At 46.5% G+C, this 21,689-nt stretch overlaps 3 protein-coding genes across 10 annotated transcripts; 2 read left to right on the top strand and 1 right to left on the bottom strand.

Annotated features, from left to right (window-relative positions):
• The first annotated feature begins 531 nt into the window (after positions 1-531).
• Positions 532-8,377, top strand: nfe2l1b (nfe2 like bZIP transcription factor 1b). 2 transcript variants are annotated; one of them, XM_070989892.1, is made up of 6 exons: positions 532-749; positions 1,813-2,619; positions 3,572-3,793; positions 4,459-4,548; positions 4,646-4,801; positions 4,913-8,377. In XM_070989892.1, exons 2-6 carry the CDS (start codon positions 2,062-2,064, stop codon positions 6,290-6,292), a joined length of 2,406 nt encoding a protein of 801 aa, XP_070845993.1. In that variant the 5' UTR covers positions 532-749; positions 1,813-2,061; the 3' UTR covers positions 6,293-8,377. The 2 variants fall into 2 exon arrangements, with proteins under 2 accessions (XP_070845993.1, XP_070845994.1); XM_070989893.1 differs by having other exon boundaries at positions 582-1,708.
• A 367-nt stretch (positions 8,378-8,744) lies between these two features.
• cbx1b (chromobox homolog 1b (HP1 beta homolog Drosophila)) lies at positions 8,745-13,299 on the bottom strand. 4 transcript variants are annotated; one of them, XM_070989888.1, is made up of 6 exons: positions 13,119-13,294; positions 12,113-12,194; positions 11,642-11,801; positions 11,377-11,533; positions 9,564-9,658; positions 8,745-9,445 (listed from the first exon to the last, which is right to left on the bottom strand). In XM_070989888.1, exons 2-6 carry the CDS (start codon positions 12,165-12,167, stop codon positions 9,304-9,306), a joined length of 609 nt encoding a protein of 202 aa, XP_070845989.1. In that variant the 5' UTR covers positions 12,168-12,194; positions 13,119-13,294; the 3' UTR covers positions 8,745-9,303. The 4 variants fall into 4 exon arrangements, with proteins under 4 accessions (XP_070845989.1, XP_070845988.1, XP_070845991.1 ...); XM_070989887.1 differs by having other exon boundaries at positions 13,130-13,294; XM_070989890.1 differs by lacking the exon at positions 12,113-12,194 and having other exon boundaries at positions 13,130-13,299.
• A 1,132-nt stretch (positions 13,300-14,431) lies between these two features.
• On the top strand, positions 14,432-21,638 carry snx11 (sorting nexin 11). 4 transcript variants are annotated; one of them, XM_070989883.1, is made up of 7 exons: positions 14,432-14,614; positions 15,682-15,718; positions 16,030-16,116; positions 17,640-17,740; positions 17,992-18,087; positions 18,184-18,408; positions 18,753-21,638. In XM_070989883.1, the coding sequence occupies exons 2-7, from the start codon at positions 15,698-15,700 to the stop codon at positions 19,963-19,965; spliced, it is 1,743 nt and encodes a 580-aa protein (XP_070845984.1). In that variant the 5' UTR covers positions 14,432-14,614; positions 15,682-15,697; the 3' UTR covers positions 19,966-21,638. The 4 variants fall into 4 exon arrangements, with proteins under 4 accessions (XP_070845984.1, XP_070845985.1, XP_070845987.1 ...); XM_070989884.1 differs by having other exon boundaries at positions 15,359-15,718; XM_070989886.1 differs by having other exon boundaries at positions 14,473-14,614; positions 15,687-15,718.
• Positions 21,639-21,689: the final 51 nt, after the last annotated feature.

Here is a 21,689-nt window from a genome sequence, read left to right as displayed (position 1 = left end):
ATATATTAAACAAATGAAGTACTTCCGATTGCATATTAAATAAAGTAAGACATGAAAAATACATTTTGAGGGTGATTAAAAATAAAGATAATAATAAAGGTGTACTTATTCTACCTAAATTCTTTCAATAATTGCAGAACTAGATTAATTATATGCACACATTTCTTATTGCTGATAAAGTTAAGAGACTATTTTCTAAATTCAGTCATAAATAAATATGGGAAAGATTTGTAAGACTTGCACTAATAGATAAATCTACAAAATCAAAATCATAAATTGACAACGTCTCAGAAAACTATAAATAAGCACAATTTATAAAACAAATTTTAACATTTTATGACATTGAAGAGTTGTTGAACACACTGTAAAATTGTGTAGTTGTCTTAATTTGAAATTAAAACGTGTATAAGAGGCTTTTTCCTCATTGAATATCATAAAAATGTGAATTCAGTGGAACAAAGTGTACTACATGGACAGCGGGGGGATTTTTAGTCGGCTGATGAAAGCGTTCCACTAGAATGTTCTACGCATGCGCTGTGTGAAAGCGTGTTTTGGTGTCAAGCGGCGCTGCTAGGCTAGCCGGGCCAGCTAGCAATTTTGCAAGTCATGGTGGGCCATCCAATGAGGAAAGGCTGGAGAATGCATTGTCGGGCAACACCGTGGAACTTTTAATGAAATAGGGCTTGATCACTTTTCCTAAGTGGCAGTGGACTTTTGGGCATGAAGACACAATTGCAAAATCTTCATGCGTAAGTATGAAAGCAAGATGTTATCAATTAACTAATGCGTAAGCCGATACATGGATTGCAGTGATTCATAGCATCAGCTACCGTTAGCAGACACATGGATGAATAAATACGTGTATTAATGAGTGAAATACTGGATACAGTAGTGTGCTTTGCGTATGACATAAGTTACTTTTCAAAGTAGTTGGATGGTTACGATAGTTAGCGGCAAACTAGCTTCCAAGGCTAGCATAGAGTATGCTTTGAGTTCCAATAGTTGTTAAGCATTTTCTTTAAACCCCACCCACTCCGTATTTCTATTGGACGACGGTTGCTGGAGTCATGTGTCGTCATCGCGCTTGAGCTCTGTGAATGGCTGTACCATCTGTCAATCGTCTTTTCACCACTTGTTGCTAGGGAGATTGTTTGATGCTAGCCACAGCGGAAGTAAGTAGACCTAAAATACAAGTAGAGGTACCTGTCACTTTTTAGGGTGATCAGAAATGCAGGCTAACTAGCTAATGTGCCGACACGTCGTATCATTAGTACTTTGTGTTATTTAACAAGGAGATTATACATGTATAATAGCAGCAGCCGCGTCTCAAAACACAAGGTAGCTAACAGCTAACGTCATTAGGACGAAGATAGGCGCAGCTGTGCGAGAGGAGGGAGGGACCCTGCCTGCCACCCAACGCTGTCGTTGGTGCGTGTGCTAGCCAGCCCAGCGAGCCTTCTCGACTCTCGCTTTCACCTTCAGCAGCACCCACAAGAAGTAGTTGTCCTGTCAAGGGTGGGGTGATGCCTATAGCTCTGTGCTCATCATCTCTGGTCTGCTGAATTTCCAAGAACGAAAAGGCATTGCGCGGTGCGAGCCGACATCACTTCTCTAGTCTTGGGAGGATGGAGTGGTTGCAGTGGGCTAGCAAGTCCTGTTTTTTTTTTTGTTTTTTTTTTTCATTAACATGTGCTTAATGCAAATGTAGGTAGGTAAGACTCGCGTGTCTCAGGGCTGAAAGCAGTGTTTTTATAATGTTGAACTAATGTCGTTTGCAGAAGAGCAATAAAATGTCATGTCTTACTTTGTCAGGAATGGGAAGATGAGAACCTTATGAAGAACAAAGCTTTGAGCACAAACTGGACTCTCTCAGAGTGGAAACCCCATCTTGGATCTTAAATGCCTTTTAAACATACAGAATCCTGTTGAAGACCCTTTCCCCTCACTGTCTGTAACCACTTTTTATGTTCATGTATACAAGTACAGAAGTATTGATCCAAGGTAGCTGGCCCTGTTTTTGTTTTTGTTTTTTACTTTCACCTTTTGTTCCTTTGTAAAGAAATGCTTTACCTGAAAAAGTACTTCACAGAGGGCCTGATTCAGTTCACCATCCTTCTGAGTCTCATTGGGGTGCGGGTGGACGTTGACACCTATCTAAGCAATCAGCTGCCCCCACTGAGAGAGATCATCCTGGGCCCTAGCTCAGCCTACACCCAGACACAGTTTCACAACCTGCGCAACACGCTGGACGGCTATGGCATCCATCCAAAGAGTGTGGACCTCGACCATTTCTTCACTACTCGACGGCTGCTGAACCAGGTGCGCCAGCTGGATCGCCTCTCCGTGCCCAGTACCGAGCTCAACACCTGGCTAGTGCATCGTGACTCCGAGACTGTGGTGTCCACCAGCAGCCAGTCCAGCCCCAGCATCACCCTGGACAATGGGGCCGGCCTAGAGGACGTTAACAACCCTGACGCTACCCCGGCCATGAGGGGAGGAAGTGGAGCGCCTGAATCCACGTACAGCCTGAACACAGCAGACAGCAGCCTGGGAGCCGTGGCCCCAGAGGGCAACCAGGAGCAGGGCAGCAGGGATGGCAATGACGACCTCACCAAAGAGGTACTGCAGCTTATTTCTGCCTTCACCTGGACAGCATCTGTCAACAGGAGGGGGCACACACCTCCTGTTGACAGATGCTTGTTGTCACTACAGTCACTATGGGACGAGCAGGATTTAATCAGGCATTTATGTTCAAATAAGCAGCATTTGAGAATAAAATGTTAGATTAGATGTTTGTTTTCCAAGTGGCTGAAAAAAAAAAAAAAAAAATCTTGGTAGACTATTCTTCCAAGTAAGAGTGATCGTAAGCCACAGATGTTGAAAGATATTCTGTATTCAGAAAAGCATTTGTTATCATCAGTTTTGTGTTATGGCAGCATAAAACATGAGTTATCTGTGTTAAAACACATACACTGAGATTAGGCGAGTTTACCTATATCACTGATCATCTGCAGCTCTGGTCTTTTATCACTGTCAGATATTTTTAGTCAAACCAGTTGAGTCACATTCATCTGGTCACATTTAATGTTGTGCGCTACCTTGAAATCAACAGCAAACAGCCTCCTTCTTTAATTTACTCACTTGGTATTTTTTACTTTTCTCTGTTTCTAGTTGTTTAATTCCTCATTTTAGTTCTTTGAGAAAGTGGGAAGATAATGGCCATATTGATGGAGGTAGCTGTGACACAAAGTCCTTGTTGGACTGTGATGAACCAAGACTTCTTTCTGATCACAAGGTGACCACTGTGTCAAAGTGTTCATGTCATGGTTGCATCATCTGACTTCATTGCTGTTACATGATCTCCTGCCAGAATTACCCTTGCATAAGTGATGAACAGCATAATTGCTAGTTTATCACAAATCAGTGAATCATTTCAGTCATAAGTGGCCCAGATATGTTGGCTTTCATTTGTGCTGCGCTACAGTATGAGTTATTTCAATACATGGAATACCTGCACAACAAATGGTCACAAAAGTAACCTTTTCTCAATGGTCGCTATGTGTTTCTCCAGGACATCGACTTGATTGACATCCTATGGCGACAGGACATCGACCTTGGTGCAGGAAGAGAAGTGTTCAACTACAGCAACCGACAGAAGGAGAGCGAGGAGGAGAAGCCCAGCCCACATGAAAACAAAGACGGGAATGAGGAACAAGAGAGCTGGAGAAATGGAGTAAACTTACAAGGAGCTCAGCCAGTGGACGGGGAGACAGGAGAGAGTATCCCAGAGCAGGTTTGTAGATTAAATGGATCCTTATATCCAAGTGTTTGATCCAGTGGGAGGCACGCCTGTCATGATCATTACATAATCGCCTGAGTGCGATTTGGTGAGCTGAAAGAGATGATTCTTCATCATCATTAGAATCGTTTCCACACATCTGTTTGAAAACAGCTGTATGAAACTCACAGAAACGTCAGATTTCCTCTCCTCTGTTATGGTGTTATGGCACCTGAGTGGAGAATGAATTCAGCAGCTGGCAGAATGAGAAACGTGGTTTCAGAACGTGCGGCCGTCTGACGCCTGACGGCATCTGTTGACCTTAACATCATGCATTAACTGCATATTTTCCAATGTTCACTGCCAATAAATGCCTCTTCAAATTGCAGTTATTTGTAAGGCAGTTAATCGTCAACTAAAGTGTTCACCATCATGATTGCTGTAGTGGGAGGTGGTACATTTAACTGTCATACAGCTCATAAAACGGAATTAGAAACCTGAGTGCTGCACGCTGGTGATAAAAGATATGAGCTTTTCTTCATGTGAGGGCATTTCTAGTCAGTCTCTCTTCATTTGCCTAAAACACTGTGAGCTGAAAAACTGGTCCGGCCCAAGGAGCTGTGAAACGACCCTAAAAGAATCAGTGTTTTAACTGCATTGGTGTCTCTCTGTGGTTGTAGCTCCCAGGTATCGGCTCACAGACTTCACTGTCTCTACAAGAATGCTTGAGGTTGTTGGAGGCCACTTTTCCTTTTGGAGAAGAATCTGAGGTAATGCACATTTTGCTTGTATTGCAGGTTTCGCAAAGCAAGATATTAATATATTGCTACGATGGTTTTGCTTAACGTATTTGATTTTTTTGATTAGTTTCCAGCCCCGGTCGTCACCCCAGAAATTGTTTCCAATGAAGAAGCTCCTTCTACGTCTCAGGGCCTTCCTCTGGCACCACAGCTTCCCTCAGCAGAGCCACAGTTAGACCTGGAGCAGCAGTGGCAAGATATTATGGCCATCATGGAGCTACAGGTACGTTCCCTTGTGTGATGTGTTTGTTTGTCCAGAGACAGTCAGTTTATTTGTTGTCTGGGTCTAAAACGGAACATGTATTTTCCCCTGATGAAACGTTTCTGTCCAAAGGCAATGGAAGTGAACAACACTGCGCTCCACTCCAACTCCAGCAGCGTCGATGGCACCAGCGGGACGACGGAGTCGAGCACCGTGGCAAACTTTGAGCTTTCTACCGGCTCAACGCCGGTCAACCAGGACGTTAGCCTTCACCAGGCCTCCCTCCCCAGCTGCAGCCAAGACTTCCCCCCGATGTTCAATCCCCAGTTGGACTCTGTTAGCATCACCCCGAGAACCACCATGCCCAGACTTTCCTCCAGCAACTCCAGCAACATCAACTCCACGTTTGGAGCCACTAACCTGACTGGGATATTCCTCCCACCACACATCAATAGTTCCAGTAACAACGTGACATCCACGCCGATCCTGCCCGATCCGTTCAGCACCCTGCTGGAAGAGTCCATGCTCGATGAGATCAGCTTGCTGGACCTTGCCATGGAGGAGGGCTTCAGCCAGGCCCAAGCTTCCCAGCTTGAGAATGAGCTCGACTCAGATTCCGGTCTTTCCTTGGACTCCAGCCACAGCCCGGCCTCCCCTAGCAGCTCTGAGACCTCCTGCTCTTCGGCGGCGTCTTCCTCCTCGACGTCCGCCACCTTCTCAGAGGAGGGAGCTGTGGGGTATAGCACTGACTCTGAGGTTGCCACTGCAGAGACAGAGGAGGGTGCCGTCGGGGGTTATCAGCCCGGGTACAGTAAGCTCTGCCGTATGAGCTATCAGGACCCCTCCCAGTTCCACGGCCTCCCTCAGCTCGATGGCATCAGCCACAATCATACTTACAACCTGCCGCTTTCCGCCGCGTTCTCTGAGCACCCGGAGCTGCCCATTTCCACCGGGAAGAAGACCGTCCGTGACAAGCAGCACTCAAAGCTTCAGCCTCACCAGGACCTGCTCGACAAGCACGCGAGTCGTGACGAACGCCGAGCCCGGGCCATGAAGATCCCCTTCTCCAACGAAAAGATCATCAACCTGCCCGTGGAAGAGTTCAACGAGCTTCTAGCCAAGCACCACCTGAGCGAAGCCCAGCTCGCCCTCATCCGCGACATCCGCAGGCGCGGCAAGAACAAGATGGCGGCCCAGAACTGCCGCAAACGCAAGCTGGACACCATCATCAACCTGGAGCAGGGCGTGCAAGACCTGAGGCGCGACAAGGCCCGCCTGCTGAAGGAGAAGATGGAGTTCATTCGCTCCATCCGGCAGATGAAGCAGAAGATGCAGAGTCTGTATCAAGAGGTGTTCACTCAGCTGCGGGACGAGGAGGGCCGGCCCTATCCTCCCAGCGAGTACTCGCTCCAGTACAGCGCCGATGGCAGCGTGCTGATCATGCCCCGCGGCGTGACCACTGCCGAGCAGAACCGTAAGCCCGAGAAAAAACAAAAAGACAAAAAGAAGTGAGGGTGCAGACTGCTGTTTAATCTATAACTTTGCTAAATCAGTAAGAAAGATTTCTGCAGATGCAAGAGAGATGTCCTTTTTTCCTTTAAGAAGATTCTGGTGAGTAGAAAAATGGCATTGTTGACTACTCTTCCTGCATTAGTTTCTCCCTTTTCATTCTGTTCCCACATTATTTTCCTGGAAACAACTTTTGAAGCAGAAGTAGCTCTTCGTTTGAGTACTGATATCTCATTATTTAAACGGGGGGAAACAATCAGCAAGGAGAGGAGGAGGAGGGATATAAAAGGACATAAAATGAGCTATTAGAAAAATGTTAGCTGCTCTTGATCCTTTTGCACCAAACCTCGGAGGACGGAGAAGATTTGTAGGGTGAAACAAGGGACTGGTGTCGAGGAAAGTGGGAGTAAAAGAACACTGTCGACAGGAATGGTTGGAATACCTATGCACGGAAGGTTTTAAGGACTGTCCGATCACATCCCACCCTGGAGACTTCTGGTGATTTTCATGGTCACTGAGGCTTTTAAGTTGAAAATCTTCAGGCAAAGAAGAGCATCTACGGTTGTGGAAGTTTAGATACCAAAGGTTAAAGGAAGTCCATCGTTTTAGGATGCCATTAACACCTGTACTAACCAAAGGTGGTATGGTGCACATCACTTGATCTGATTACATCTTGAATGCTCAAACACTGCACTCTAATTCTGTAGGTTTGTATGGCGGATCCCAGTTTTCGAGTCAGTTTGTCGGTCGCATCTAAGTTGAGAAAGCCCTAAAGGGATTGGCTGCGATGTGCGGGAGGGGGATGTTGAGACGAGGAGGAGTCTGAGGCTGAGTGTTCCCGGGCTGGCCAGCGTTAAAGGAGGCCTGACGGTGAAGCCCTGCAAGAGGAGCAGATGGATGTTTTAGGGAGGAGGCGCACTGCATTGCTAAATGTATCAACTTCCTTATAAATTATACATAGCACTGTAATTTGTCTTTAAAAGGCTTGGCTATATGCATTTTGCCGTGTCTGTCGCTATTCCTTCGCTGCAGGTTTAAATGCGGGAGCTGCGTTTAGGAAGGCTCTTATTAACTGTTCATAATCTGTAGTATAAGCAAGGTTATAGGTCTAGCCACATCAGCTTCATGTAAAAGTCTACACCCGTGTTTCTTTGAGACCTTTGCACAGAGCCTGGAATCATAGGAGGAATTAAAGATGTGGCGATGGGCGAGGAGCTCCGGAGCCTCCGGGCCGTCACAGATCGACGTCACGATCAGCGGGTTCTTTCTTTCCTCTGCGATGCCTCGTTTTGACGTAAACCGGCTCGGTTGTCCCCGAGGTGTAGCGACGTCCCTTTTCAGAAACTCACTTGCCAACGTCGCCCAACTGAAAGCCACTGGAGACAATTTTTGAACTGCTGTAAAGCTGAGCTGTTGGCTTGAACACGGCGAGCCCTTCGTTCTGAAGTTCTTGTGTTGTTAACGGAGTGAGCCGCGTCGTTTCACGAGATAAATTCATTGAATGTGCGACCTGACGGTGTGCGTCGCGGCCACTTTGCTTTGAATGCCTTTATTTCATGATCCCATTACCTTCACTCAATGTTTTGAGAACTGGGGAAGAACGTTCTCAAAGTAGAAGTGCTATTACTCGTCTGTTTGAATGAGGTCTGTCGGTACGTGTCTCGTCACCCTCTTTTAAAAATGAAAAAATAGGTGATTAAGTGTTGCAGCTGAGTTAGCAGTTAGGCTAGAATATTTACAAGAGGCTGAACAGAACTCGCAACGTTAAGATGATGTCCAAAAAATCGTTCTGAAAGGAGAAACGTCCTCATTAAATGTGATATTCAGGCATGAAACTCCGGTTCACATCCACTTCAGTGTAACCCAGTGCAACACCGACTATTTAGTACTGCTACTACTTAGTGCACTTTTTTTTGTCTGTCTTGTTCTGTAAATATTTCCATGTTTGTGTTTGTCATGATTTCTGTAGTTTGTCTCCATAACCGTCTCACCCTCTGCTTTGAGTTTGGATGTAGTTCCCTCTGTTTTGAGATATTTGCTGGCAATCAAGAATTGTTTTTATTGATTAATAAAGTGTTTTTATTTTCACCTGTGACTCTTGTGTTCTAGTTGTCATGAATGGTTAACTTAGATGCGATTTTGGGAGGAGGCTTAAGGTCTTTATATCCCGATAACGGCAGAAATCTTTCCTGGAAAGAGCGCAGATTACGCGATAGAGCTTCAAGGATCAGTCGAGCGTCAGAAAATGGATCGCCGGATTTGAGAACATTTGATGTTTTGTGGGTTCAGATGTGAGAGTTTGCTGCTTATCCTACTTTTGCATTATTTTCGATTTTGACTGTTAGATGAAAATAAGACATCTGACGGCATCACTTTAGGCTCGACGTCATGGATCCTCAGTTGCAGCCCTACTTGTGAATAACTGTTGTGTTACACACCAGCATGAAACAGCGCGGTAACAAAAAGTGGTTTATTCTCCAAAACCGACAAGCAAGACATGTTAATGAAAAACACTACAAAGATTACCAATGATCAAATGAATCACTGAAAGGGTTCATTACCACACCAAACAAGTCCTACGGAAACAGCTAAGATGAGCACGGGTCTGCCGTCAAAAGCACTGACAAATCAAGTAAAAAAATGGCACGCTAATGAAATAAAACATCACCTCACTGATACGATTTCACAGCAAGATGAGCGACCACTGGACCAAATGTGGGAGGATGATACTGAAGCAGCCAAGCAGCTTTCTTTAAAACTGGAGTGGACACTGAAAGTAACACTGCGCTGTACAGTTCAGCTGGTTCTGTCGAGCAAACCTGAAGCATTTACAGTTACATTATATCCAGATCAAAGCAGGATTAAATGAGTGATACTACACCGAAAGACCAATGAGCTCAATGGTGTCTTGCTTGTCTCTGTCCCCCTCCCGACCCCCCCCACAATCCCCTGTCGAAAGTACAATGAAGTTCAAAACTACAGTTTTTTCTTTCCCCCGGCCCCGTCGCCCTGTGTTAGTTTTTGTCATCTTTTTTCTCGTCTTCGGTCGGGTACGAGTGCCAAGTAAGTCTCTCCTCGTAGAAAGAGATGACCACCTGCGGACACTTGACGTTGGCCTCCTTCGCCGGCACCAGGTCAGCTTCATCAGAGTTTTTCCTGCACAGAAAAACACAAAAATTAATTCAGCTGACTTGCATCTGGCATGAGGAGACATTTTAACTCCCCGACAAACGAGCCGGTTGCTCAGCCGCTGATGCTCCGGCAGCATACAAACCATTTCATGAGGAACATGAGTTCTCCTGTGGAATCTGTGGCACCAATAATCCTCTCTGGATCCAGCCCTCGAGCAAAGCCCCTTAGCTTCTCTGTCTGAGGATCGAACAGGAAAACACTTCAGTCACGCACATCAACCTGCCCACACCGCGCTGTGGTTCCTATGTGACTTTAAAACAAACACTGAGCTCTGGGGAAAGTGCTGCAAATGTAAAAGAAATGTTTGTGTGTAGCTGCAGAAATCTGAGACCCAGCAATAAAAAAAAAAGACTGCGGGTAAAACAAACGTCCACCCTCCAAACTTCAACATTATAATGTCCCTCAGCCCCACGTGACGTCTTCAGATGTCTCGCGTTGTCCGACAAACAGTCCAAAACCCAAAAATATTCAGTCTGCAGTCGTGAAAAGCATCGAATCCTCACGTTTGACGAGCTGATACCAGCAAATGTATTTTGAGGTTCTAAGTTGTCTTGTGTCTGCTATTTAAAACGTCTGTATTGCAATGAATTGTGGGTAATTCAGTCAGCTACAGCGCCTTGCAGAAGTGTTCACCCTCGGACTTTTATTGGCCTCTTTACCGTGTGATTAACACAACATGCAAAGTGCTCTGAAGGCGCAAAATACATTCTGCTGCAACACAAATATTAAGACGAAAAGCAGACACCTGTTGGACGCACCTGAGCTGATGCGTGGTAGAACCAGACAGCAGCAGGTCTTCTGGGTGTGTCTCTACCAGCTTTGCTCATCGACAGACTGAAATGGAGAGGAGGAGACCCTGTGCAGTTTTGAGTCTCACACAGATTCTCAGTCCAGCTCCGGCTTCACGCTTCAGGTCACTGTCCTGCAGGACACTGAGCCTCTGTCCCCGTCTCAAGTGTCTCTCAGACTGAAACAGATTTTCTTTGTTCTGTATTTGGCTCCTTCCATCTGACCCTCGATCCTGATGACGGTGTGCTCATGGTGTGTAGCACCTTCGTCCACACGTTTGCTGTCTCCACATGACGTGTGGCAGTGCACCGATCCACCTCAGCTGTGGGTCTATCCGGCTCGTCCACAGTCACCATCGGCCTCTTGGTTGACTCTGTTCTCCGTCAGTGCGCCCTTCTCGTAGTAGATCTGCTGCGGTGAAACATGCCTTCCATTGTCTGCCGACAGATTTCCAGGTGCTCCTTGACGAATCTGATTATCACCTGACTGTGCTTTGTACCTCAGCAGAACTTCATCCCTGACCTGTTCGGTGAGATCCTCTGTCTCCACGATGCTGTTCGTTTGGTCATATTCATGGAACAGGTGTATTTAATGAATTATGCATACCAGAAAATCCATCTCAACTGAAATTGTAACGTGACAAAATGTGGAAAAGCCCAAAAAGGAGGTGAATACTTATACAAGGCACTGTAAGCGAGGTGAAGTCTGCAGGAGTCACAAGCAGACTCTGAACAGAGGATGTGACGTGAAGAATAAGTCTGTCTGTCTGTCTGTTCTGGTTCTTTGAACTAACATTAACATTAACATTGTCAAATATTTCTCACAAAAAAATCAAAACAAAGATAAATCTTTTAACATGTTTCTGTGCGTGAAATGTTTGACACCCGATGCGACAGAAATCATACAACTCGTCCCTGACTGTGACGCTATTGTTGCTGTCTGGATGCTGGAGGCTGACACCGCGTGTTTTCATCCAGTGGATTTTTATTCCTGATGTTAGTGTATTTCACGTGAGGGCAGCACAGAACACTGATGCTGCTCTCTGCACAGGAGAACCACTTCGGCCCTTAACGGACTCGACCAAAGACGAAGACAGTGGGACTTACGTCGTCTTTTTTCTTCTTCGTTTTGCTTTCATCTCCTTCTGCCTCACCGCCGGCCGCCTTCCTCTTTCCGTCGTGCGCCGATTTCTGGGACTGCAGAAACTCTGCGATCAGATCTGGACAGTCCAGGTTGTCCTCTGGCTCCCACGTGTTATCCTCCCTGCAACACAAGTACATAAAAACACAACATTTATGTGTTTCACTAAGAGTTTAGCCACCTGTTAAAAGTGCTGGTGCTGGAGTCATGATAAGACCCCCAAACACTCACTCAGAGAAGCCTTTCCACTTGAGAAGATACTCTACTCTCCCCTTCACCACCCGCCGATTCAGGACCTTTTCCACCACATACTCTTCCTCCTCCTCCTCCTCCTCCGCCGGCACATCATCTGGCTTCTTGTCCTTCTTCTCAGACGAAGTCATCTTGCTCTCTGATGGGTTAGAGACGGGACGAGTGAGCAGACACCGACTGATCCTGGAGACACCCACCCTTGAAAGGCTGCTGAGACTTGAACTGAAAACTCGTCACTGCCTGCAGAGTTTAAGACGCTCACATTCGTCTGGGACACGTGTTACTTTGCCTTTTCTCACAAATGCATTTTAAATCATTCCTCTGGGTGCAGCTTCAAGCGGGTTGCAAACATTCACAGTGCCACTTTGTTCACATACAGAATTCATTCCTCTTTGACACACACCTTTCCATACAGAGAAATTTATGTTAGGAAATAAGGATATATTAAACCTTCTGTAACAGTGGGACCATCGTTAGGGGGCTCTGTAGTCAGGCTCATACTCATCAGGTAGACCTGGGGACCAGCAGGTTCCTGGTCAACGTCAAGATTGTAGCATGATGGAAGCAAGCCGGAATCAATGCGGTAGAGAGGAGAGAACAGCATTGGAGAATGGGGTTTAATGATGGGATACATGGGTAACAGTGTGATACGTCTGAGTGAGTGTGTTGATTTTTGTCCTCTTCGTGGATTTCGATTTCAATAAGACTGCCTAATCGGTGCTGTGTAAAGTTACCCATGTATCATTGCTTGAAGACATGTGTAAACTCACTGGATGTGTCCGGGAGGTGGGGGTCAGTGCCAGAAGTGTGTTTTAGTTGGACAAATACGGCCCCGATCAAAGGCATTACTGATCGCCTTCATTAAGATCACTGCGGGGCTGCCTCCACATTTATCACCTCCCTGATGAATAATAGAGCGGTGGCAGACCGGGACGTCTCTGCAGGTTACCTTCCAGCATCAACAGTGCACGCGAGCTGTGCAACACCTGGCGGCGCTTAGCAGAACGCAACGTTACCGTGCAAAAGCAGAGCTGCCGATAAAATAAGACAGACCGCTTTTAGTCAGCATCGCCATGTGTGAAATGCAGCACGCGCGCTCTACTTTAAGGGGATTTCTGTTGCTAGCGTTAGCACGCGAAAAGAAGAAAATCACCGCACGACAAAGCCCCGAAGGGACCCTCAGTTTGCAGTTAGCTGGCGTCTCCTCCATATTGCTTTCGCGCTGGCAACTAATGGAGCATATTCTGGGATGTCTGTCGATTACAATGATTGTTCGCGGTCACACATGATGTGAAACGCGTCTCCCGACCGGACACGAGCGTCAGACGCAGCGCTAGTCTTCATCCCCATTGAAAATATGCACATTAACGGCTAGCTAACGCTGGACTCGTGCACAATCAAACGTTACCGAAACAACACGTTAGGAGGGAGGAGAGAGGACAAAAATCAAACTTACCGATGACTTACAATGTATTTTTTTTAAGAGTTCCACCCGAACCAATATAAAACAACACGACAGCCTTTGCCTGACAATTATACGGTAATAACGCCGCTGTTTGTCTTGATTTGTTGTCAAAATATAGCGCCGCTAGCTTGAATACTGTGAAATGTACCGTTTCCGCCCCTTCGTCTGGTATGAGAGAAGAAAAAAAAGTCCACTGGTCCGTTGGAGCGCGAAGACCGTGCAGCTTCATAGATCTATAAAATATGTGGATTTCCTCATCAGCAGGGAAGCAGGCCGCGCGCTGCGTGCTGTCATCTATAGATCTGTGACTTCAGAGTTTGAGCAAACGGCGGAGTGGATCGACGGAACGGCCCTCAGTTCACGATCCACACGGCAGATAGAGCGGGCCTAGTGTTAACGCCACTGGGAAATTAAGTTGTCACACACAATAACTCAATAATTCCTCAAAACTCCTTTAATTAATCCATGAAAAGACACGAAATACGTTAAAGGTGTTAGAGCCGAAGACCCTTTAATTTGATCCATTCATTTGAATACAGGGGAAAGCCTTAAAACTAACAAAACACCTTGTTTTGAAAGGTGTATGATGTCTCCTCTAGATTTCACAGCATCTGAAATATTTGACTAATCAATTTATTAGCAATTTTAGATGTTGTCAAGGTTTGGATTTTAGTATGTCAGGTGTTTTCTGGTTCAAATAAATATTATTTTATTATCCTTATTTATATTATATATATTCAGGATTTGGACTAAATAAATGGATAGTAATATATTATGGGGTATTCTGGATGGCTAAAGGAGTTTTTAATTAAGGAGAATTTACAAAATAGTATCACACTGATATTTGAACTTTAAACAATCCTTAATTTTTCGGTTAAGGTGTAATTCAGGGACTCAACCCTTTGTTGATTTGGGGTTCATTAATGGATGAATAAATTGATTATAATGCACAAAGGGTTCTCTAATGAACTATATTTTTTGTTTCAGGGTTTTTTTTTTCTCCATCTCCTTAGCCTTTTTAAAATTACACTTACTGTAAATATCCAGAAGGATTCAGCCATATTTCAGCCTTCATCACCTGAGCAAACACCTTCCACTGACTCACAGTTGGACTAATATTTATCCTTTTTTTAAACTCTGTTTTAGTTTTTATTCATTTGAATGTATATGAACTGCTATAGGGAATAATACTTGTTACGCGAATTAAAAAAAGTAAATAAATCAAACCCTTTTTCCATTGTGATTTGAACAAAGTGCCACGCCCCCTCACTTCCGCCTGCGCACGCAATCCCGGAAGCACGTTCGTCCGGGCGTGACGTAGAGACGATGCTTGTGACTTGCGAAATGGAGATAGGAGGTGTTCGGATAAACAAGCCTCTGTCTTCCAGGATTTTATGCTCAATTACAACAGAAACGTCGACAAACAGACGAACATCGGCAGCAGCCGGCTGGAAACAACCACAGTCACCGACATTTACCTCATGAAAGTAAGTGCGTTAGCTGCCGGCCGGGATTAGCCTTTAGCTTATGTTCCCTGGACTAGGTTGTTTAAGTGTGATCATTCAGGGAAGATAACTAATTGCCTGTTAGAAAGTCTTTAGTATTTACACGACCTGAAGATACGTTGGAGGTCTTGATGTCGCTCAGTTTGCTCTGTCTCGTCACTTTATGTAGTTAAACTTTGAGTTTCTGCACGCAGTATCAGGAGACTTACATCGTCCACAAATCGCCGCTAACTGAGTGACGTTTCTGACGGTTAACGTTAGTTCAGGACTTCAGAAAGATTCAGGATTCAACCACTAAATCAGAAAACACCCACCAAGGTGAGAATACGTTGTTTTAAGGAGAAATAACTGGTACAAGTTACTAAAAACCGTGGCTAGTAGTGGAAGGAAGCGATGGAAGTTAGTGTGTCTGCAGTTTCAATGGCATCACTGCTGAGACGATTCCTCTATTAACCGTAAATTAGGGACTAGACATTTCTGAAGGTTAAATACCAAATATCTTCTTCATCTAGGCTCTGTAATGTGAGGATTTGCTGCTTTTGTCTTTTTATATCAATGAAAGTACATTTTTAGGGCTGAAGTCATGCAAAAAAGCAATTTGTGGACATCATCTTAGACGAAAACCGCCAATAACTGAAATACTTGGTAGTTGCAGCCCTTACTGGCATGTGTGAATCCTAACTGGTAGGTGTCATGCCACTCCTGATTACTGGTCTGTTTCATCAGGCGTGTGATGGGTGAGGGACGTCGGCTCGGTCTAACTGCTGGATTACTGGCTGCTAATGCAGGATTTTACCAATCAGTAAAAATCCTCAACAAGCTGCCGTGAGTCCAGCAGAGGTGACTGCTGGTTAAAGCGCTGAAGAGTCTTTTCCAGCTGAGCGGTGAAGAGAAAAGCCTGCGAGAGTGACTCAGATGATTTTTGCTGACTGGGTTTCTCCTGTGGACGATGAGTCATCGGCTCATGACGACACTCCAGAAGGAAACAGTTTGAGCTTTTGATCCCGCTCACTGAACCGTCTCCTCATTGATTTCTCCCGTCTTTGCAGTGCAGCACTCGGCAGGATGATCAGCAATCAAGAGGATGTAAGTAACCTCCTGCTGTCTTTGTCCACATTAAATGGCTCTGTCCGTGTCTAGCGTGAGCTCTCTTGATGGCGAAAGCTAAAAATAATCCTCGTTTTAAACTTCCTCGTAAAAAAAGTCAAAGAACAGAACCTCACTGATGGTTCAGAAGCATTAGAGGAACTTCTCTCTCAGAGATGGCGTGTCTGCGCCATAATCTGTCCAGATCTCAGTCTGTTGCTTAACAGGGGACACAGAAAAACACACAAACACCACATTTTTACTTTCTGCGTTGAAGCTTATGAAACTGTGCGTCTCTTTCTGTCTCTCAGGAGTTTGTCGCAGTGCGAGTCCAAGATCCCCGCATTCAGAACGAAGGCTCGTGGAATTCATACGTGGATTACAAAATATTCCTCCACGTGAGTATTCATGCTTACATCACAACACATCTGCTCACTCGACATCAGTGCAATGGGTGACCTCTGGTGTGAAACGTGGACTGTGTTGAACAGATGAAAGATGCTGTGATGAGTGAAATCCTTTAGCGGCCTCTGTGGTTGAAGTGCCACACAAATAAAGATGCTTCACCTGGATGATGAGTTGAGATGATAAGAGTTTCTCACCAGATAAGAATGACCAGTGTCCAGGTTTTGGTCACTGATCTACAGACTTCCAGTTTTCTGTCTCGTGCAACCAAAACTCTTTGAAGTGGATATGATTAACAGCCTGGAGCTTCTGATATCACACCCAGACCCTCAGACAGCCTTTTTCAGGTTGAGCTCCACCTAATCGGACTCTTTGGACAGCGGACGGATGACGCTGTTGTCTGGGCAGCGTCCCGTGTCGAGGAATGCTGAGTCAGCAGCCTGGACGGCTGCGCTGTGTGGGCGTCGACTCATGACACTGACTGACTGACATGTGACCTCACATGATCTGACGTCATTTTGTTTGCCGTCGATGCGCCGTTGTTTCTCATTGGTAGATGTGAGCCGGCGAATGTAAACACTGTTAGAATCAGGACAAGTTTCAGACTCCTCGGCTCCACAAACACCTTCGACAGAAAGACGTCTCACTGCTCAGAAACCGCAAACCTTCCCGTCAATAGCCCTTAGAGCAGCTTTATATCACTACAGTGTGAGCAGTAAACGCAGATGGCCGTTGTTTAACTCCCCTCTTTGTTTCTGCACCCGGAGCTTCCTCCTCTGCCGCCTTCATGGACCTTCACGCTAAGAGAGGAGCAGCTCATGACACCCAACTCCGATCAGATAGTTAAACCAGGCAGCGCTGAGCAGATATGAATCATTATTAACCCCATACTGGTTTCAGAAACACACTTTAGTTCACTATTAAGCTGTAATACAACGCCGTCTGTGCTCAGGCTGCCATTGGCTGAAACAGGAAGAGCCACAAGTATTCAAAATATTTGCGTCTTTACTTCCTGCTGAATAATCGACTGATCGTCTGAACGGTGTCCAGTGAGCTGAAAGTGTTTTTCTATGGTGGAGAAACGCTGCCTCTGAGGACTTTCATCCTCTAATGACATGAACTCAGCCAGCAGTGCTTGTAATTGATTACGGTCTGTCAGAAGGCAGCTTACAGTGCAAACACCAGTGGACTGCGTCTGCCATGTGACAGTGCATCAGTTCTGCCATGAGCTCAGCAGCAGAGCGAGTCGCTCCAGCTCAGAGCTCAGTCCCACACATGCACAGGTTAGCTATGAGGAAATGAAGCGTTCCGACTTTACTCAAACAGGAGGAAACGGTGCGTTTGTTGGCGACTATTTTCATACACGTTTACGCTTTGGATACACAGACGATTCTTGTTAGCGGGATCATTATTACTGTTGACAATAAGAAGGATAGAAAATGTTCTACATTTCCTCATACTTTCTGTATAATCTGCCGTTATTGACCGTAACACGTACATTTCTTTTCATTCCCAGACAAACAGCAAAGCCTTCACAGCCAAGACGTCCTGCGTGCGGCGGCGCTACAGCGAGTTTGCGTGGCTCAAGAAGAAGCTTCAGAAGAACGCTGGCTTGGTGTAAGTGAAGGGTGGAGCAGACAGACGCCGTTAGCAGCTAGCTGGCGAACGTGGTAGAGCATTTAGCAGCTGAAGAGCCACACATCTCCGTCAGGGGCTGGTGGAGCTAAAATTCATCAGGTGGCTCAAACACGACCTCAGATGAGGGACGGTGTTGCGCTGTCGGCTGGTGACAGTGTGTCCGTGTTGTGTTCAGTGCTATCAGAACATATCTATTGATAATGCCTGCTGCTTGTTGTTCATCCTTCCAGGCCCGTTCCAGACCTTCCTGGAAAGTCCTTCTTCTCCTTCAGCAATGAGGACTTCCTGGAGGGGAGAAGGAGAGGCCTGCAGGCCTTCTTGGACAAGTCAGCTCTGATTCTTCTTTTAATCTGCAGCAAAAATAGAATTTTCTCTGCAAACTACTTCGATAACAGATACTGTGTGTACCTCCGTCCTGGCAGGGTGGTGCACATGACCGTGTGCCTGTCCGACAGCCAGCTCCACCTCTTCCTGCAGACCCAGCTGCCGGTCGGCCACATCCAGGACTGCGTGCAGGGCCACACCCCCTACTCCGTGACAGACGCCATCCTCACCTACGCCTCGTCCAACTGGGGCTTCGCTCAGGCTCAGGAGGACGACTCCATCAAGGAGCCGAGCTTGACCGTTTCATATGAGTCCATGGAGAGGTACGAACTATTGATTAAGACCCAGTGATGTGGAAATAAGCATCTAAGGTTACTCCTGCAGTCTCTGCCACACGGCCATCACAGTGACACTAAAGGGTTCAGCACAACGACCAGTTAGACACACTGTTAATGTATAAAATAGTGTTAAATGCTGGTCTGAATGATATATTCAGGACCACCTGCCCGACCAAAACAACTTCCTGTTTGTAGAGATTAAACAAACTAGACATGACATGTTAATTATTAGGATGTAGAGGTGCTGGTACAGTGGCTTTTGTCGATTTGTTACCGTTTGAGTTCCTGTTCTGACAAACCTGTAATTATTTTCTCTTTCCGCTCTGCAGCCCAGCTCCTCATCAACCTTCCATCCAGACCAAGGAGACCTTCAGCCCGGAGCTTGTGTCCTGTCCGGACTCTGACCCTCTAGAAGGTGTTCTGCAGCTCTGCGATGAGGTCACGGCTGAGTCACAGCACAAGGAGACATCCTCAGTAAGAGTCCTCCAGAGGAACAACCACCTGGAGGCCGTCGTTGAAGACCGCGGCCCGGCGGAGGCGAGCTTTTTTCTGGGCGACGGCCAGGACGACCCTGAGAGTCCCGGGCTGGCAGCGCAGACGCAGCAGAGGAGCTGTCAGATACAGACGCCGGTGGAGGTGCACTCGCCCATGGGGGCCGGCTGTGAGGTGAACTGTGGGGTGGAGGAGGTGACGCTCGATGCAGAAAAGGCTGTTCCTCATCCAGACACAGAGGAGGACGATCGACAGGAAAGTTCTGAGGAGGCGGAAACAGAAGACAGCTGTGAGACAGAAAAATGTGATTTTAAGGACAGCGACGGCGGACCTCAGGAGGACGCTCTGGGAGACGTCTGCTCTGAGAAGCAGGTGTCAGAAAATCAGGTCATCTCTGAGGTTAATGGTCTCGAGCACGTTGGTGGTGCTGAGGGTCACATTTCAGACGTCAGCTGCCCGGAGGAGGCGAAGAACTCAGACGGGCAAAAAGAGCCAGACGGCGAAGCATCGAGCCAAGAGGAGACGCACCTTGAAATCCAGGGAGAGACTCACAACGTGCACAGCGTCTCACCGGTGGAGAGCGGCGGCGGTGAGCGAGCGGAACAGGAAGTGGCCTTGTTTGGGACCAGGGACGAGAGCGACGAGGACAGCCACTCGCTGCCTTCGTCCAACGGGAGCATCGTCAAGGTCAGCGACGAAGACGAGAACGAGGACTCGATCCATGCCAACAACGGCTACATGAAGACGTCTCCTGAGGACGTCACTCTGTGGACGGACGTAGAGGCCTCCAGTAGAAACATTCTGGACCTGCACACGAACGGATGCTCCGTGGAGGACGAGGACGTCTCCACCCAGGAGGACGAGAAGTTGAGTAAATCTCTGGACCTCATCTCTTCTGTAACTGCAGATTTGACTGAAAACAGCGACTTCAGCGTCTTAGAGACCAGCTGCTCGCCCGGGTTAGCTGACAGGAAATGCACAGAGCAGGACACCCTGTCCTCGCTGTCTGTGGACGCCTCAGAGGACACTCACGAGGTGGAGGCGCATTAGTCAACCACGTGAGGTTGCTGTGCCAGAACAATGGATCATGGGAGCTGCAGTCAAACATGCGTGGAGAAGGAACAATGTCTGCTCATTACGTCTCAATGGATCATCTGGTCTGTCCCAGGACAGAGACATAGGAGTCCCACAGGACACAGGACACACGCAGCAGTTTAAACCTCGTGCACATTCATTTACACTCAGGTACATGAAACACCGGCGCTGTTTCTCACCTCTAGCCGGCTCCTCTGCTGTGGACAGTGATTGGCTGTCAGGGGACAGCAGGGGGCGCTGAAGCTCACTAAAGCCAGCCTGCGTCTGAGGGCTGAGTTTTCAGTCTGTAGAGAGCTGTAGGTTTGATGGTTGTGTGGACGGATAAAATGAAGATTTTGTGATTGCTCTGAAATTTCGGCAGGAGATTTCAGCGATGAAACATTTTAGACACAAATTATGACAGAAATATATGTTTGAATTGAAGTATAAAATCACATTTTTAAAATCTCTGTTTACTCATATGTTTGTGTGTGCTGCTGCGATTGTCCACACCGACTGAAGAGTTTCCCTCCTGGTGTCAAAAAGACTCATTTTGGTAGATTTCCACTTGTCCCACTCTCAGACTACTGACTCGTCACATTACCTCTAGTTAAACTTTCACGACGGTGGGTTTTATCCTCCACCACGTACACTGAAATCACTCCAGGAAAGGGTCTCTGCAGGACCGGTGTGGACAGGAGGGACCATCACAGGGACCAGTGCACATGCAGGCATGTGAGTATCGTTTTAAGACAGATTTGGAAAAGAAAAGACCCTTAAAGTCACTGGACAGTGTGAAACTCATAAAAGTCACCGAGTGTCCCACTGAATCCTGATCAGTTAAACGCTGATCAGAGTCGCTGACTCAGGACGTCCTGCTGTGTCCACAGATCGAACAGTGCACCAGAGATCAGCTTTAACACTTCAGTAATGTTTGGATTGAGGCTAAGCTAACATGCTAACATGCGCAGGGCTCTGAGCGGTGTGAGGGGACAGAACCGACAACACGAATAACCTGATGCCATTTAACGAATGTTAGAAGAATGTGAAGCGTGGCCACCGCAGAAGCAGTGACTCGTTCACATCGGAGCAGCAGACGCCTGTTCAGGCTCGTGATCTCGATCATTTTGTGCAATTATTCCTGTACTTTTTGTTTGTTAGTGATTAAAACTCCCTGCAGAGGAAACCGACGGCGACGCCATGTTTTCTAAACACTAAGCTTCACCGTCGTCAGTCTGGGTGTCGCATCTGCTTTTCTTCTCCAGGTTATTTATTTCGTGGTTCAGGTGAGCGCGGGCCTTAACTCCGTCTAGTCTGAAACTTGTGTGAGCGGCTGCAGTTTGAGCGTGACGTTGTTTTCAGCTGCTTGTGTTTTATAAAAGGGACCCAGAGTTTCTGGTCCCTCAGACCTGGATCAGGCAGGTGGATTTTAGAGCGCCGGGTTTTGCTTTCTTCCTACACTGTAAATGATTTTTTTTTTTGCTTTTAAAAAGTTTGTTTATTCTTATTTTTTTAAATAATGTTCACAGGCAGAGGCCTCTACTTGATAACATGGGTCCACAAGGCGATGATAACGACCTGAGTGTCCATGTGAACACAAATAAATCTAATTTTATTTCAAATAAATAGTTTTTCTTCTTCACTGCGTTGACTGTTTATTTCTGTGCTGCCACACTGATGCCGCACACTCGTCTTTAGCA

The sequence above is a fragment of the Chaetodon trifascialis genome, chromosome 21 (genome assembly GCF_039877785.1).
Source record: "Chaetodon trifascialis isolate fChaTrf1 chromosome 21, fChaTrf1.hap1, whole genome shotgun sequence".
Lineage (NCBI taxonomy): Eukaryota > Metazoa > Chordata > Actinopteri > Chaetodontiformes > Chaetodontidae > Chaetodon > Chaetodon trifascialis.
The sequence above is the reverse complement of the archived record's forward strand: the minus strand, read 5'-3'. Positions and strand labels throughout refer to the sequence as shown.